This window comes from Panulirus ornatus, chromosome 3 (assembly GCF_036320965.1).
Source record: "Panulirus ornatus isolate Po-2019 chromosome 3, ASM3632096v1, whole genome shotgun sequence".
Lineage (NCBI taxonomy): Eukaryota > Metazoa > Arthropoda > Malacostraca > Decapoda > Palinuridae > Panulirus > Panulirus ornatus.
Genome location: NC_092226.1, coordinates 41,290,309 through 41,308,352, shown reverse-complemented (window position 1 = coordinate 41,308,352; position 18,044 = coordinate 41,290,309). Strand labels below are relative to the sequence as shown.

The 18,044-nt window shown below is 42.2% G+C and overlaps 1 protein-coding gene across 1 annotated transcript in view; it reads right to left on the bottom strand.

The window, feature by feature from the left end:
• Window positions 1-18,044, bottom strand: part of LOC139762455 (glutathione hydrolase 7-like) — a 302,740-nt gene that overhangs the window by 273,116 nt on the left and 11,580 nt on the right. Inside the window, exon 2 of the mRNA XM_071687364.1 lies at window positions 4,665-4,843. Coding sequence (XP_071543465.1) covers window positions 4,665-4,843 — 179 coding nt within the window. The remainder of the gene's footprint in view (window positions 1-4,664; window positions 4,844-18,044) is intronic.

The window sequence follows — 18,044 nt, the reverse complement described above, 5'->3', positions numbered from 1 at the left end:
GAGGCAGCAGGGGGCTGGAAATCCTCCCCTCCAGGTTTTGTTTCCAAAAGAAGGAATGCAGAATATGGCCAAGTGAGGATTTTCCCTCTTAGCTTAGTCCTCTGTTCTTAACACTAACTCAGGAAATGGCAAATATATATCAAAGGCAATGTGGTGGGTTTGGATGGTATTGCAGTGGAATATAATAAAAAGAGGGTGACTATCTTGTTGATTGGTAGGTAAGGATACTCAGTGTAAGTATGGATCATGGTGAAGTGCCTGAGGATTGGCGGGATGCATGCATAGTGCCACCATAAAAAGGCAAAGGGGATAAAGGTGAGAGTTCAAACTACAGAGGTATAAGTTTGTTGAGTATTCCTGGGAAATTATATAAGAGGGTATATGACTGAGAGGGTAAAGGAATGTACACAGCATCAGATTGGGGAAGAGCAGCATAGTTTCAGAAGTGGTAGAGTACGTGTGGATCAGGTCTTTGCTTTGAAGAATGTATGTGAGAAATACTTAGAAAAGCAAATGGATTTGTATGTAGCATTTATGGATGAATGGAGTTGCTAGGGAGGTGAATGCAAGAGTTTTGGAAAGAGGGGCAAGTATGCAGTGTGTTGTGGATGAGAGAGCTTGGGAAGTGAGTCACTTGTTGTTCGCTGATGATACAGCGCTGGTGGACAATTCGGGTGAGAAACTGCAGAAGCTGGTGACAGTTTGGTAAAGTTTGTGAAAGAACAAAGCTGAGAGTAAATGTGAATAAGAGCAAGATTATTAGGTCCAGTAGGGTTGAGGGACAAGTCAATTGGGAGGTAAGTTTGAATGGAGAATAACTGGAGGAAGTGAAGTGTTTTAGATATCTGGCAGTGGATGGAACCATGGAAGTGGCAGTGAATCACAGGGTGGGGTAGGGGGCGAAAGTTCTTGGAGCGTTGAAGAATGTGTGAAAGTCAAGAACATAATCTTGGAAAGCAAAAAGGGGTGTGTTTGAAGGAATAGTGGTCCAACAATGTTATATGGTTGCCAGGTGTGGGCTATAGATAGAGTTGTGCAGAGGAGGGTGGATGTGTTGGAAATGAGATGTTTTAGGACAATATGTGGTGTGAGGTGGTTTGATCGTGTAAGTAATGAAAGGGTAGAGAGATGTGTGGTAATAAACAGAGTGTGGTTGAGAGAGCAGAAGAGGGTGTTTTGAAATGGTTTGGTCACATGGAGAGAATGAGTGAGGAAAGCTTGACAAAGAGGATATATGTGTCAGAGGTGGAGGGAACTAGGAGAAGTGCGAGACCAAAATGAAGGTGGAAAGATGGAGTGAAAAAGATTTTGAGTGATTGGAGCCTGAACATGCAGGAGGGTGAAATGCGTGCAAGGAATAGAGTGAATTAGAACAATGTGGTATACCGGGTTTGACGTGATGGGTGATTTGAATGCAAAGGTGAGTAAAGTGGCAGTTGAGGGAATAATTGGTGTCCATGGGGTTTTCAGGGTTGTAAATAGAAATGGTGAAGAGCTTGCAGTTTTGTGTGCTGAAAAAGGACTGGCAATTGGGAATTCCTGGTTTAAAGTATGTAGCATTTATGGATTTGGAGAAGGTATGTGATAAGAGTTAAGGTGCTCTGTGGAAGGTATTAAGAATATATAGCGTGGGAGGAAATATGCTAGAAGCAGTGAAATGTTTTTATCAAGGATGTAATGTATGTGTATAGTAAGAAGAGAGGAAATTGATTGGTTCTCATTGAATGCTGGTTTGTGGCAGGGGTGCGTGATGTCTCCATGGGTGTTTAATTTGCTTATGGATGGGGTTGTTAGGGAGGTGAATGCAAAGGTTTTGGAGAGAGGGGCAAGTATGCAGTCTGTTGTAGATGAGAGGGCTTGGGAAGTGAGTCAGTTGTTGTTCGCTGATGATACAGCGCTGGTGGCTGATTCGTGTGAGAAACTGCAGAAGCTGGTGACTGAGTTTGGTAAAGTGTGTGAAAGATGAAAGCTGAGAGTAAATGTGGATAAGAGCAAGGTTATTAGGTACAGTAAGGTTGAGGGACAAGTCAATAGGGAGGTAAGTTTGAATGGAGAAAAACTGGAGGAAGTGAAGTGTTTTAGATATCTGGGAGTGGATTTGGCAGCGGATGGAACCTTGGAAGTGGAAGTGAGTCACAGGGTGGGGGAGGGGGCGAAAGTTCTGGAAGCTTTGAAAAATGTGTGGAAGGCCAGAGCATTATCTCGGGAAGCAAAAATGGGTATGTTTGAAGGAATAGGGGTTCCAACAATGTTTTATGGTTGCAAGGCATGGGCTGTAGATAGAGTTGTGCGTAGGAGGGTGGATGTGCTGGAAATGAGATATTTGAAGACATTATGTGGTGTGAGGTGGTTTGTTCAAGTAAGTAATGAAAGGGTAAGAGAGATGTGTGGTAATAAAAAGAGTGTGGTTGAGAGAGCTGAAGGGGTTGTTTTGAAATAGTTTTGTCATATGGAGAGAATGAATGAGGAAAGATTAATAAAGAGGATATATGTGTCAGAGGTGGAGGGAACGAGGAGAAGTGGGAGACCAAATTGGAGGTGGAAAGATGGAGTGAAAAAGATTTTGAGTGATCGGTGCCTGAACATGCAGGAGGGTGAAAGGCATGCAAGGAATAGAGTGAATTGGAACAATGTGCTATACCGGGGTCGACGTGCTGTCAATGGATTGAACCAGGGCACGTGAAGCGTCTGGGGTAAACCATGGAAAGTTTTGTGGTGCCTGGATGTGGAAAGGGAGCTGTGGTTTCGGTGCAGTATTACATGACAGCTAGAGACTGAGTGTGAACGAATGTGGCCTTTGTTGTCTTTTCCTAGCACTACCTGGCACACATGAGGGGGGAGGGTGTTCTTATTCCATGTGTGGGTGGGGTGGTGATGGGAATGAATAAAGGCAGACAGTATAAATTATGTACATGGGTATATATATATATGTCTGTGTGTGTATATACATATATGTATACATTGAGATGTATAGGTATGTATATGTATGTATACGTCCACACACGCAAATACACATACTTATACACCTCAACGTATACATACATGTACACACACAGATATATACATATATACACACGTACATAATTCATACTGTCTGCCTTTATTCATTCCCATCACCACCCTGCCACACATGAAATAACAACCCCCTACCCCCTCATGTGTGCAAGGTAGCGTTAGGAAAAGAAAACAAAGGCCACATTTGTTCACACTCAGTCTCTAGCTATCACGTAATAATGCACCGAAACCACAGCTCCCTTTCCACATCCAGGCCCCACACAACTTTCCATGGTTTACCCACGACGCTTCACGTGCCCTGGTTCAATCCATTAACAGCACGTTCGACCCCGGTATACCACATCGTTCTAATTCACTCTATTCCTTGCACGCCTTTCACCCTCCTGCATGTTCAGGCCCCAATCACTCAAAATCTTTTTCACTCCATCTTTCCACCTTCAATTTGGTCTCCTACTTCTCCTCGTTCCCTCCACTTCTGACACATATATCCTCTTTGTCAATCTTTCCTCAGTCATTTCTCTCCATGTGACCAAACCATTTCAAAACACCCTCTTCTGCTCTCTCAACCACACTGTTTTTATCACCACACATCTCTCTTACCCTTTCATTACTTAACTGATCAAACCACCCCACACCACATATTGTTCTCAAACATCTCATTTCCAACACATCCACCCTCCTCCGCACAATTCTATCTATAGCCCACCCCTTGCAACAATATAACATCATCGGAACTACTATTCCTTCAAACATACCCATTTTTGCTTTCAGAGATAACACTCTCGACTTCCACACATTTTTCAACGCTCCCAGAACTTTTGCTCCCTCCCCCACCCTATGACTCACTTCCACTTCCATGGATGCATCTGCTGCCAAATCCACTCCCAGATATCTAAAACACTTCACTTCCTCCAGTTTTTCTCCATTCAAACTTACCTCCCAAGTGACTTGACCCTCAACCCTACTGTACCTAATAACCTTGCTCTTATTCACATTTACTCTCAGCTTGTCTGTTACCTTGTGCTACCTCGCTAATGCAGGAGACAGCGATTAAGTAAAATAAATAATATATGTACATATAGCATTAATTGGATGGCTTTGATTAAGGCCTCAGTTGCTCATGCCATCTCAGCTAGCATAAATAAGCAAAAAAAGGTAATAGAAAAGGCTCAAAGAAGAGTAACAAAAATAGTATCAGACTTATGAGGTATTAGGAAAGGCAAAAGTCTTTAAATTTGCCCAATTTGGAAGGGAGAAGAGTGAGAAATGACCTGACCACAATCTTTATGTTTTAAAGCAAACTGATAATGTGGACAGTGAACAATTCTTTGAGAAATGTACAGATAGAGCAATCATAGGACATAACATCAAAACAAAATTAAGAAATCTGTAAAGAAGTAATTCTATAGAGTGGTAGATGAACGGAATAGAATGACATGGCTAATGCAGAGAGCATACATAAATTAAGAGAGATGTATGACAGTAGAGAATGATCAACTTATAGGGTCCCAAGAGTGTAAAATTCTCCCCATACAGTACAAATAAATAATTAAAAACAGAAAATTGTAAGGAGATGGTATTGTTAAAAGAATGGTACTTTTCAAAAACATACATCAGTTACCATTACAATGCTAATTTGTGCACTTCACCTCTGGGCTGCCATAGTGAATCTGGATGATGAGGGCAACAGTAATGGTGATTGTTAGGACAAAGAAACAGGTGCTGATGATTGTGAAGCCATCCCCATCACTATGGCAACAACGGTGCTTCTTCCTTGAATAGAGAGGGTGTGATCGTAGAACTGAATCTTCTGTGAGGTAATCCACACCTGCAACAAAAGCTTGACTAGTAATGGTTACAACAAAAAAAAATGGGTTCTTATTATATCATGTAACTATAGCATGTAGTTGTAAGTTAAAGGCACGGGAAAGGCTGATGAAAAAAAATAGATATCTTCAAGTAAGACAGATGACTTTACTAAATCCAAGCACAAATGACAAAGTATAAGTGCACTCTAATGTAAACATTTGCAAACTTTTGTCATCCCTAAATGTAAACTTTATGCACATGTCAACACAAAAACAAATCAGAACCTAAGTGTAAACTTAAGATGTAAAGCTTAATCATTGATCTAGCTACTGTTACTGGATTGTAGCTAGAGAATGGCAGTTCAAAATGATGGGTCTGACTAGATGGGCAAGGTATTGTGCAACTATATTCATCCTATGCTCAAGAAAACTGAACACAGCACCAGGTCTAAAGCTTTACTGTAGCAGCAGATATGCTTTTGTGATGAATAAAGATGCAGTTACTGTAATCAACACATGATGTATATTACTAAGCCCAATCCAGTACACACAAATTTCATTTATCAAAAAATTGAGAAATATGATGGTGACAATTCATCTTTATTGTGAAAATCAAGCTGAAATATTCCAGTTATGATTCAAAGGATTTCTTCATATCTATAGAACTCTGGCTTCAAAAGCATATAACATCTAGCTTCCCTTCACATGAAAAATGTAGACACCGAAAATGTGTGAGACTAGAAGGAGACTGCTTACAAAAATATTGCTTTTGAAGGATGAAAAACATATCTCTACCACACACAATCTGAGAAAGCAATGGCACAGTAACGGATTAAAACTTCATTCTACCACAAGAAAATGAGGTTCACTCCACTGGACTGGATGTGTGAAAAGCATATGCTCATTCACAGGACAGTACCTAAGCCTATGAAGACAAAAGTGTAAAATTCTGTGGTGTAGCAGTTAGTGTTAGTGACCATGAATCATGTTAGAGCCCATGAATGTTCAAAGCCTCGAGGGTTCACTCCAATGGACTGAATGTGTGAAAAGCATATGCTCTTCACAGGGCACTGCCTAAGCTTTTGAAGACAAAAGTGTAAAATTCTGTGGTGTAGCGGTTAGTGTTAGTGACTATGAATCAAGTTAGAGCTGATGAATATTCAAATCCTCAACACAGCAGTTGCTCACAGCCACCCCACCAGTTCATCCTTTTCTTAAGGTTGATCAATAAACAGACACATGACACTTGACACAGGCTGGATTGAACCAGGGCACACGAAACGTCCAGGGTAAACCATGGAAAGGTCTGTGAGGTCTGGCTGTGGATAGGGAGCTATGGTTTTGGTACATTACACATGTCAGCTCATGTATGAACGTGAGTAGATGTGGCCTTTCTTCATCTGTTTCCTGGCACAACCTCACTGACACAGAAGGGGTCCAACCAGTGGTGGGGAAGAAAAAGGTGTAAATCATATTTGTTCTTAATTTTCATGCATTTGTGCAGTTTCCTATGGGGCAGGGTAGTGATGGGAATGGATCACTGCAAGCATGAATGTGTATGTGTGTGTGTGAGTATTTGATGTATGTATGTAGGTGGAAGGATAGAGTGAAAAAGATTTTGAGTGATCGAGGCCTGAACATACTGGAGGGTGAGAGGTGTGCAAGAAAAAGAATGAATTGGAATGATGTGGTATACCTGGGTTGATGTGATGTCAATGGACTGAACCAGGGCATGAGAAATGTTTGGGGTAAACCATGGAAAGGTCTATGGGGCATGAATGTGGATAGGGAGCTCTGACTTTGATGCATTACACATGACAGCTAGAGAATGAGAATGAAGGAATGTGGCCTTTTTTTGTCTGTTTTCCTGGTGCTACCTAGCTAATGCAGGGTGTGGTGATGCTGTTTCCTGTGGTGTGAAGTGATGCATGGAATGAATAAATGCAAGCAAGTATGAACATATACATGTGTATATATGTATATGTCTGTGTATGTATATGTATGTATATGTGTGTATGTTCAGATTTATATGTACATATAAGTGTACTAATGTATACATGTATGCATGGGTCATTCTTTGTCTGTTTCCTGGTGCTACTTTGCTGAATTGGGAAACAACGATCAAATATAATAATAACAATGACATACACACACAAAAACACACATATATATATATTCTTTTTCTTTTAAACTATTCACAATTTCCCACATTAGCGAGTTAGCGTTAAGAACAGAGGAGTGGGCCTTTGAGGGAATATCCTCACCTGGCCCCCTTCTCTGTTCCTTCTTTTGGGAAAAAAAAAAAAAAAGAAAAAAAAAAACGATGAGAGGGGAGGAATTCCAGCCCCCCGCTCCCTCCCCTTTTAGTTGCCTTCTACGACACGAAGGGAATACGTGGGAAGTATTCTTTCTCCCCTATCCCCAGGGAACATATATATATATATATATATATATATATATATATATATATATATATATATATATATATATATATATATATCTTTCTTTCTTTCTTTCAAACTATTCGCCATTTCCCGCATTAGCGAGGTAGCGTTAAGAACAGAGGACTGGGCCTTTGAGGGAATACCCTCACCTGGCCCAATTCTCTGTTCCTTCTTTTGAAAAAAAAAAAAAAAAAAAAAAAAAAAAAAAAAAGAGAGGGGAGGATTTCCAGCCCCCCGCTCCCTCCCCTTTTAGTCGCCTTCTATGACACGCAGGGAATACGTGGGAAGTATTCTTAATCCCCTATCCCCAGGGATAATTTTTTTTTTTTTTTTTTATACCTCGTCGCTGTCTCCCGCGGTTGCGAGGAAGCGCAAGGAAACAGACGAAAGAAATGGCCCAACCCCCCCCATACACATGTACATACACACGTCCACACACGCAAATATACATACCTACACAGCTTTCCATGGTTTACCCCGGACGCTTCACATGCCTTGATTCAATCCACTGACAGCACGTTAACCCCTGTATACCACATCGCTCCAATTCACTCTATTCCTTGCCCTCCTTTCACCCTCCTGCATGTTCAGGCCCCGATCACACAAAATCCTTTTCACTCCATCTTTCCACCTCCAATTTGGTCTCCCTCTTCTCCTCGTTCCCTCCACCTCCGACACATATATCCTCTTGGTCAATCTTTCCTCACTCATTCTCTCCATGTGCCCAAACCATTTCAAAACACCCTCTTCTGCTCTCTCAACCACGCTCTTTTTATTTCCACACATCTCTCTTACCCTTAAGTTACTTACTCGATCAAACCACCTCACACCACACATTGTCCTCAAACATCTCATTTCCAGCACATCCATCCTCCTGCGCACAACTCTATCCATAGCCCACGCCTCGCAACCATACAACATTGTTGGAACCACTATTCCTTCAAACATACCCATTTTTGCTTTCCGAGATAATGTTCTCGACTTCCACACATTTTTCAAGGCTCCCAAAATTTTCGCCCCCTCCCCCACCCTATGATCCACTTCCGCTTCCATGGTTCCATCCGCTGACAGATCCACTCCCAGATATCTAAAACACTTCACTTCCTCCAGTTTTTCTCCATTCAAACTCACCTCCCAATTGACTTGACCCTCAACCCTACTGTACCTAATAACCTTGCTCTTATTCACATTTACTCTTAACTTTCTTCTTCCACACACTTTACCAAACTCCGTCACCAGCTTCTGCAGTTTCTCACATGAATCCGCCACCAGCGCTGTATCATCAGCGAACAACAACTGACTCACTTCCCAAGCTCTCTCATCCCCAACAGACTTCATACTTGCCCCTCTTTCCAAGACTCTTGCATTTACCTCCCTAACAACCCCATCCATAAACAAATTAAACAAAGATGGAGACATCACACACCCCTGCCGCAAACCTACATTCACTGAGAACCAATCACTTTCCTCTCTTCCTACACGTACACATACCTTACATCCTCGATAAAAACTTTTCACTGCTTCTAAAAACTTGCCTCCCACACCATATATTCTTAATACCTTCCACAGAGCATCTCTATCAACTCTATCATATGCCTTCTCCAGATCCATAAATGCTACATACAAATCCATTTGCTTTTCTAAGTATTTCTCACATACATTCTTCAAAGCAAACACCTGATCCACACATCCTCTACCACTTCTGAAACCACATATATATATATATATATATATATATATATATATATATATTTGCTTTGCCGCTGTCTCCCGCGTTTGCGAGGTAGCGCAAGGAAACAGATGAAAGAAATGGCCCAACCCACCCCCATACACATGTATATACATACGTCCACACATGCAAATATACATACCTACACAGCTTTCCATGGTTTACCCCAGACGCTTCACATGCCCTGGTTCAATCCACTGACAGCACGTCAACCCCGGTATACCACATCGATCCAATTCACTCTATTCCTTGCCCTCCTTTCACCCTCCTGCATGTTCAGGCCCCGATCACACAAAATCTTTTTCACTCCATCTTTCCACCTCCAATCTGGTCTCCCACTTCCCTCCACCTCCGACACATATATCCTCTTGGTCAATCTTTCCTCACTCATTCTCTCCATGCGCCCAAACCATTTCAAAACACCCTCTTCTGCTCTCTCAACCACGCTCTTTTTATTTCCACACATCTATCTTACCCTTACGTTACTTACTCGATCAAACCACCTCACACCACACATTGTCCTCAAACATCTCATTTCCAGCACATCCATCCTCCTGTGCACAACTCTATCCATAGCCCAAGCCTCGCAACCATACAACATTGTTGGAACCACTATTCCTTCAAACATACCCATTTTTGCTTTCCGAGATAATGTTCTCGACTTCCACACATTCTTCAAGGCCCCCAGAATTTTCGCCCCCTCCCCAACCCTATGATCCACTTCCGCTTCCATGGTTCCATCCGCTGCTAGATCCACTTGCAGATATCTAAAACACTTTACTTCCTCTAATTTTTCTCCATTCAAACTTACCTCCCAATTGACTTGACCCTCAACCCTACTGTACCTAATAACCTTGATCTTATTCACATTTACTCTTAACTTTCTTCTTTAACACTTTACCAAACTCAGTCACCAGCTTCTGCAGTTTCTCACATGAATCAGCCACCAGCGCTGTATCATCAGCGAACAACAACTGACTCACTTCCCAAGCTCTCTCATCCCCAACAGACTTCATACTTGCCCCTCTTTCCAAAACTCTTGCATTCACCTCCCTAACAACCCCATCCATAAACAAATTAAACAACCATGGAGACATCACACACCCCTGCCGCAAACCTACATTCACTGAGAACCAATCACTTTCCTCTCTTCCTACACGTACACATGCCTTACATCCTCGATAAAAACTTTTCACCGCTTCTAACAACTTTCCTCCCACACCATATATTCTTAATACCTTCCACAGAGCATCTCTATCAACTCTATCATATGCCTTCTCCAGATCCATAAACGCTACATACACTTCCATTTGCTTTTCTAAGTATTTCTCACATACATTCTTCAAAGCAAACACCTGATCCGCACATCCTCTACCACTTCTGAAACCACACTGCTCTTCCCCAATCTGATGCTCTGTACATGCCTTCACCCTCTCAATCAATACCCTCCCATATACTTTCCCAGGAATACTCAACAAACTTATACCTCTGTAATTTGAGCACTCACTCTTATCCCCTTTGCCTTTGTACAATGGCACTATGAACGCATTCCGCCAATCCTCAGGCACCTCACCATGAGTCATACATAAATTAAATAACCTTACCAACCAGTCAATAATACAGTCACCCCCTTTTTCAATAAATTCAACTGCAATACCATCCAAACCTGCTGCCTTGCCGGCTTTCATCTTCCGCAAAGCTTTTACTACCTCTTCTCTGTTTACCAAATCATTTTCCCTAACCCTCTCACTTTGCACACCACCTCGATCAAAACACCCTATATCTGCCACTCTATCATCAAACACATTCAACAAAACTTCAAAATACTCACTCCATCTCCTTCTCACATCACCACTACTTGTTATCACCTCCCCATTAGCCCCCTTCACTGAAATTCACATTTGCTCCCTTGTCTTATGCACTTTATTTACCTCCTTCCAAAACATCTTTTTATTCTCCCTGAAATTTAATGATACTCTCTCACCCCAACTCTCATTTGCCCTCTTTTTCACCTCTTGCACCTTTCTCTTGACCTCCTGCCTCTTTCTTTTACACCTCTCCCACTCATTTAAATTTTTTCCCTGCAAAAATCGTTCAAATGCCTCTCTCTTCTCTTTCACTAATAATCTTACTTCTTCATCCCACCACTCACTACCTTTTCTAATCAACCCACCTCCCACGCTTCTCATGCCACAAGCATCTTTTGCGCAAGCCATCACTGCTTCTAAATACATCCCATTCCTCCCCCACTCCCCTTACCTCCTTTGCTCTCACCTTTTTCCATTCTGTACTCAGTCTCTCCTGGTACTTCCTCACACAAGTTTCCTTCCCAAGCTCACTTACTCTCACCACCCTCTTCACCCCAACATTCTCTCTTCTTTTCTGAAAACCCCCACAAATCTTCACCTTTGCTTCCACAAGATAATGATCAGACATCCCTCCAGTTGCACCTCTCAGCACATTAACATCCAAAAGTCTCTCTTTCGTGCGTCTATCAATTAACACGTAATCCAATAACGCTCTCTGGCCATCTCTCCTACTTACATACGTATACTTATGTATATCTCGCTTTTTATACCAGGTATTCCCAATCACAAGTCCTTTTTCAGCACATAAATCTACAAGCTCTTCACCATTTCCATTTACAACACTGAACACTCCATGTATACCAATTATTCCCTAAACTGCCACATTACTCACCTTTGCATTCAAATCACCCATCACTATAACCCGGTCTTGTGCATCAAAACCACTAACACACTCATTCAGCTGCTCCCAAAACACTTGCCTCTCATGATCTTTCTTCTCATGCCCAGGTGCATATGCACCAATAATCACCCATCTCTCTCCATCAACTTTCAGTTTTACCCATATCAATCTAGAATTTACTTTCTTACACTCTATCACATACTCCCACATCTCCTGATTAAGGAGTAGTGCTACTCCTTCCCTTGCTCTTGTCCTCTCACTAACCCCTGACTTTACTCCCAAGACATTCCAAAACCACTCTTCCCCTTTACACTTTAGCTTCGTTTCACTCAGAGCCAAAACATCCAGGTTCCTTTCCTCAAACATACCACCTATCTCTCCTTTTTTCTCATCTTGGTTACATCCACACACATTTAGACACCCCAATCTGAGCCTTCGAGGAGGATGAGCACTCCTCGAGTGACTCCGTCTTCTGTTTCCCCTTTTAGAAAGTTAAAATACAAGGAGGGGAGGGTTTCTGGCATCCCGCTCCAATCCCCTTTAGTCGCCTTCTACGACATGTGAGGATTGCGTGGGAAGTATTCTTAATCCCCTAACCCCAGGGATGTATATATATATACATCATTCAAACATACCCATTTTTGCTTTCCGAGATAATGTTCTCGACTTCCACACATTCTTAAAGGTTCCCAGGATTTTTGCCCCCTCCCCCACCCTATGATCCACTTCCGCTTCCATGGTTCCATCCGATGCCAGATCCACTCCCAGATATCTAAAACATTTTACTTCCTCCAGTTTTTCTCCATTCAAACTTACCTCCCAATTGACTTGACCCTCAACCCTACTGTACCTAATAACCTTGCTCTTATTCACATTTACTCTTAACTTTCTTCTTTCACACACTTTATCAAACTCAGTCACCAGCTTCTGCAGTTTCTCACATGATTCAGCCACCAGCGCTGTATCATCAGCGAACAACAACTGACTCACTTCCCAAGCTCTCTCATCCACAACAGACTTCATACTTGCTCCTCTTTCCAAAACTCTTGCATTCACCTCCCTAACAACCCCATCCATAAACAAATTAAACAACCATGGAGACATCACACACCCCTGCCACAAACCTACATTCACTGAGAACCAATCATATTCCTGTCTTCCTACAAGTACACATGCCTTACATCCTCGATAAAACCTTTTCACTGCTTCTAAGAACTTGCCTCCAACACCATATTTCTTAATACCTTCCACAGAGCATCTCTGTCAACTCTATCATATGCCTTCTCTATGGACAGAGTTGTGCGCAGAAGGATGGATGTGCTGGAAATGAGATGTTTGAGGACAATGTGTGGTGTGAGGTGGTTTGATCAAGTAAGTAACATAAGGGTAAGAGAGATGTGTGGAAATATAAAGAGCGTGGTTGAGAGAGCAGAAGAGGGTGTTTTGAAATGGTTTGGGCACATGGAGAGAATGAGTGAGGAAAGATTGACCAAGAGGATATATGTGTCGGAGGTGGAGGGAACGAGGAGAAGTGGGAGACCAAATTGGAGGTGGAAAGATGGAGTGAAAAAGATTTTGTGTGATTGGGGCCTGAACATGCAGGAGGGTGAAAGGAGGGCAAGGAAAAGAGTGAATTGGATCGATGTGGTATACCGGGGTTGACGTGCTGTCAGTGGATTGAATCAGGGCAAGTGAAGCATTTGGGGTAAACCATAGAAAGCTGTGTAGGTATGTATATTTGCGTGTGTGGACGTATGTATATACATGTGTATGGGGGTGGGTTGGGCCATTTCTTTAGTCTGTTTCCTTGCACTACCTCGCAAACGCGGGAGACAGCGACAAAAAAAAAAAAATAGTAAATATAAATAAGAGCAAGGTTATTAGGTACAGTAGGGTTGTGGGTCAAGTCAATTGGGAGGTAAGTTTGAATGGAGAAAAACTGGAGGAAGTGAAGTGTTTTAGATATCTGGGAGTGAATCAGGCAGCGGATGGAACCATGGAAGCGGAAGTGAATCATAGGGTGGGGGAGGGGGCGAAAATTCTGGGAGCCTTGAAGAATGTGTGGAAGTCGAGAACATTATCTCACAAAGCAAAAATGAGCATGTTTGAAGGAATAGTGGTTCCAACAATATTGTATGTTGTGAGGCGTGGGCTATGGATAGAGTTGTGCGCAGGAGGGTGGATGTGCTGGAAATGAGATGTTTGAGGACAATATGTGGTGTGAGTGGTTTGATTGAGTAAGTAATAGTAGGGTAAGAGAGATGTGTGGTAATAAAAAGAGTGTGGTTGAGAGAGTAGAAGAGGGTGTTTTGAAATGGTTTGGTCACATGTAGAGAATGAGTGAGGAAAGATTGACAAAGAGGATATATGTGTCAGATATGGAGGGAGCAAGGAGAAGTGGGAGACCAAATTGGAGGTGGAAAGATGGAGTGAAAAAGATTTTGAGTGATCGGGGCCTGAACATGCAGGAGGGTGAAAGGCATGCAAGGAATAGAGTGAATTGGAACGATGTGGTATACCGGGGTCAACGTGCTGTCAATGGATTGAATCAGAGCATGGGAAGCGTCTGGGGTAAACCATAGAAAGTTCTGTGGGGCCTGGATGTGGAAAGGGAGCTGTGGTTTCTATGCATTATACATGATTGCTAGAGACTGAGTGTGAACGAATGGGGCCTTTGTTGTCTTTTCCTAGCGCTACCTTGCACACATGAGGGGGAGGGGGTTGTTATTTCATCTGTGGCGAGGTGGTTATGGGAATGAATAAAGGCAGACAATATGAATTATGTATATGTGTATATATGCATATGTCTGTGTGTGTATATATATGTATACGTTGAGATGTAAAGGTATGTATATTTGCGTGTGTGGACATGTATGTATATACATGTGTATGTGGGTGGGTTGGGCCATTCTTTTGTCTGTTTCCTTCCGCTACCTCGCTAAAGCGGGAGACAGCGACAAAGCAAAATAAATAAATATAAAATATATATCTTTCTTTCAAACTATTCGCCATTTCCCACATTAGCGAGGTAGCGTTAAGAACTGAGGACTGGGCCTTTGAGGAATACCCTCACCTGGCCCAATTCTCTGTTCCTTCTTTTGGAAAATTGAAAAAAAAAAAAAAAAAAAAAAAAACGAGAGGGGAGGATTTCCAGCCCCCCGCTTCCTCCCCTTTTAGTCGCCTTCTACAACAGGCAGGGAATACGTGGGAAGTATTCTTAATCCAATATCCCCTATATATATATATATACATATATATATATATATATATATATATATATATATATATATATATATATATATATATATACATATATATATTATTTTTTTTTTTTATTATACTTTGTCGCTGTCTCCCACGTTTGCGAGGTAGCGCAAGGAAACAGACGAAAGAAATGGCCCAACCCCCCCCATAAACATGTATATACATACATCCACACACGCAAATATACATACCTACACAGCTTTCCATATATATATATATATATATTTAAGGGTAAAGGGGAAGAGTGGTTTGGAAATGTCTTGGGAGTAAAGTCAGGGGTTAGTGAGAGGACAAGAGCAAGGGAAGGAGTAGCACTACTCCTGAAACAGGAGTTGTGGGAGTATGTGATAGAATGTAAGAAAGTAAATTCTCGATTAATATGGGTAAAACTGAAAGTTGATGGAGAGAGATGGGTGATTATTGGTGCATATGCACCTGGGCATGAGAAGAAAGATCATGAGAGGCAAGTGTTTTGGGAGCAGCTGAATGAGTGTGTTAGTGGTTTTGATGCACGAGACCGGGTTATAGTGATGGGTGATTTGAATGCAAAGGTGAGTAATGTGGCAGTTGAGGGAATAATTGGTATACATGGGGTGTTCAGTGTTGTAAATGGAAATGGTGAAGAGCTTGTAGATTTATGTGCTGAAAAAGGACTGGTGATTGGGAATACCTGGTTTAAAAAGCGAGATATACATAAGTATACTTATGTAAGTAGGAGAGATGGCCAGAGAGCGTTATTGGATTACATGTTAATTGACAGGCGCGCGAAAGAGAGACTTTTGGATGTTAATGTGCTGAGAGGTGCAACTGGAGGGATGTCTGATCATTATCTTGTGGAGGCTAAGGTGAAGATTTGTATGGGTTTTCAGAAAAGAAGAGTGAATGTTGGGGTGAACAGGGTGGTGAGAGTAAGTGAGCTTGGGAAGGAGACTTGTGTGAGGAAGTACCAGGAGAGACTGAGTACAGAATGGAAAAAGGTGAGAACAATGGAAGTAAGGGGAGTGGGGGAGGAATGGGATGTATTTAGGGAATCAGTGATGGATTGCGCAAACCATGCTTGTGGCATGAGAAGAGTGGGATGTGGGTTGATTAGAAAGGGTAGTGAGTGGTGGGATGAAGAAGTAAGAGTGTTAGTGAAAGAGAAGAGAGAGGCATTTGGACGATTTTTGCAGGGAAAAAATGCAATTGAGTGGGAGATGTATAAAAGAAAGAGACAGGAGGTCAAGAGAAAGGTGCGAGAGGTGAAAAAGAGGGCGGATGAGAGTTGGGGTGAGAGAGTATCATTAAATTTTAGGGAGAATAAAAAGATGTTCTGGAAGGAGGTAAATAAAGTGCGTAAGACAAGGGAGCAAATGGGAACTTCAGTGAAGGGCGCAAATGGGGAGGTGATAACAAGTAGTGGTGATGTGAGAAGGAGATGGAGTGAGTATTTTGAAGGTTTGTTGAATGTGTTTGATGATAGAGTGGCAGATATAGGGTGTTTTGGTCGAGGTGGTGTGCAAAGTGAGAGGGTTAGGGAAAATGATTTGGTAAACAGAGAAGAGGTAGTGAAAGCTTTGCGGAAGATGAAAGCCGGCAAGGCAGCAGGTTTGGATGGTATTGCAGTGGAATTTATTAAAAAAGGGGGTAACTGTATTGTTGACTGGTTGGTAAGGTTATTTAATGTATGTATGACTCATGGTGAGGTGCCTGAGGATTGGCGGAATGCGTGCATAGTGCCATTGTACAAAGGCAAAGGGGATAAGAGTGAGTGCTCAAATTACAGAGGTATAAGTTTGTTGAGTATTCCTGGTAAATTATATGGGAGGGTATTGATTGAGAGGGTGAAGGCATGTACAGAGCATCAGATTGGGGAAGAGCAGTGTGGTTTCAGAAGTGGTAGAGGATGTGTGGATCAGGTGTTTGCTTTGAAGAATGTATGTGAGAAATACTTAGAAAAGCAAATGGATTTGTATGTAGCATTTATGGATCTGGAGAAGGCATATGATAGAGTTGATAGAGATGCTCTGTGGAAGGTATTAAGAATATATGGTGTGGGAGGCAAGTTGTTAGAAGCAGTGAAAAGTTTTTATCGAGGATGTAAGGCATGTGTACGTGTAGGAAGAGAGGAAAGTGATTGGTTCTCAGTGAATGTAGGTTTGCGGCAGGGGTGTGTGATGTCTCCATGGTTGTTTAATTTGTTTATGGATGGGGTTGTTAGGGAGGTAAATGCAAGAGTTTTCGAAAGAGGGGCAAGTATGAAGTCTGTTGGGGATGAGAGAGCTTGGGAAGTGAGTCAGTTGTTGTTCGCTGATGATACAGCGCTGGTGGCTGATTCATGTGAGAAACTGCAGAAGCTGGTGACTGAGTTTGGTAAAGTGTGTGGAAGAAGAAAGTTAAGAGTAAATGTGAATAAGAGCAAGGTTATTAGGTACAGTAGGGTTGAGGGTCAAGTCAATTGGGAGGTGAGTTTGAATGGAGAAAAACTGGAGGAAGTGAAGTGTTTTAGATATCTGGGAGTGGATCTGGCAGCGGATGGAACCATGGAAGCGGAAGTGGATCATAGGGTGGGGGAGGGGGCGAAAATTCTGGGGGCCTTGAAGAATGTGTGGAAGTCGAGAACATTACCTTGGAAAGCAAAAATGGGTATGTTTGAAGGAATAGTGGTTCCAACAATGTTGTATGGTTGTGAGGCGTGGGCTATGGATAGAGTTGTGCGCAGGAGGATGGATGTGCTGGAAATGAGATGTTTGAGGACAATGTGTGGTGTGAGGTGGTTTGATCGAGTGAGTAACGTGAGGGTAAGAGAGATGTGTGGAAATAAAAAGAGCGTGGTTGAGAGAGCAGAAGAGGGTGTTTTGAAGTGGTTTGGGCACATGGAGAGGATGAGTGAGGAAAGATTGACCAAGAGGATATATGTGTCGGAGGTGGAGGGAACGAGGAGAAGAGGGAGACCAAATTGGAGGTGGAAAGATGGAGTGAAAAAGATTTTGTGTGATCGGGGCCTGAACATGCAGGAGGGTGAAAGGAGGGCAAGGAATAGAGTGAATTGGAGCGATGTGGTATACCGGGGTTGACGTGCTGTCAGTGGATTGA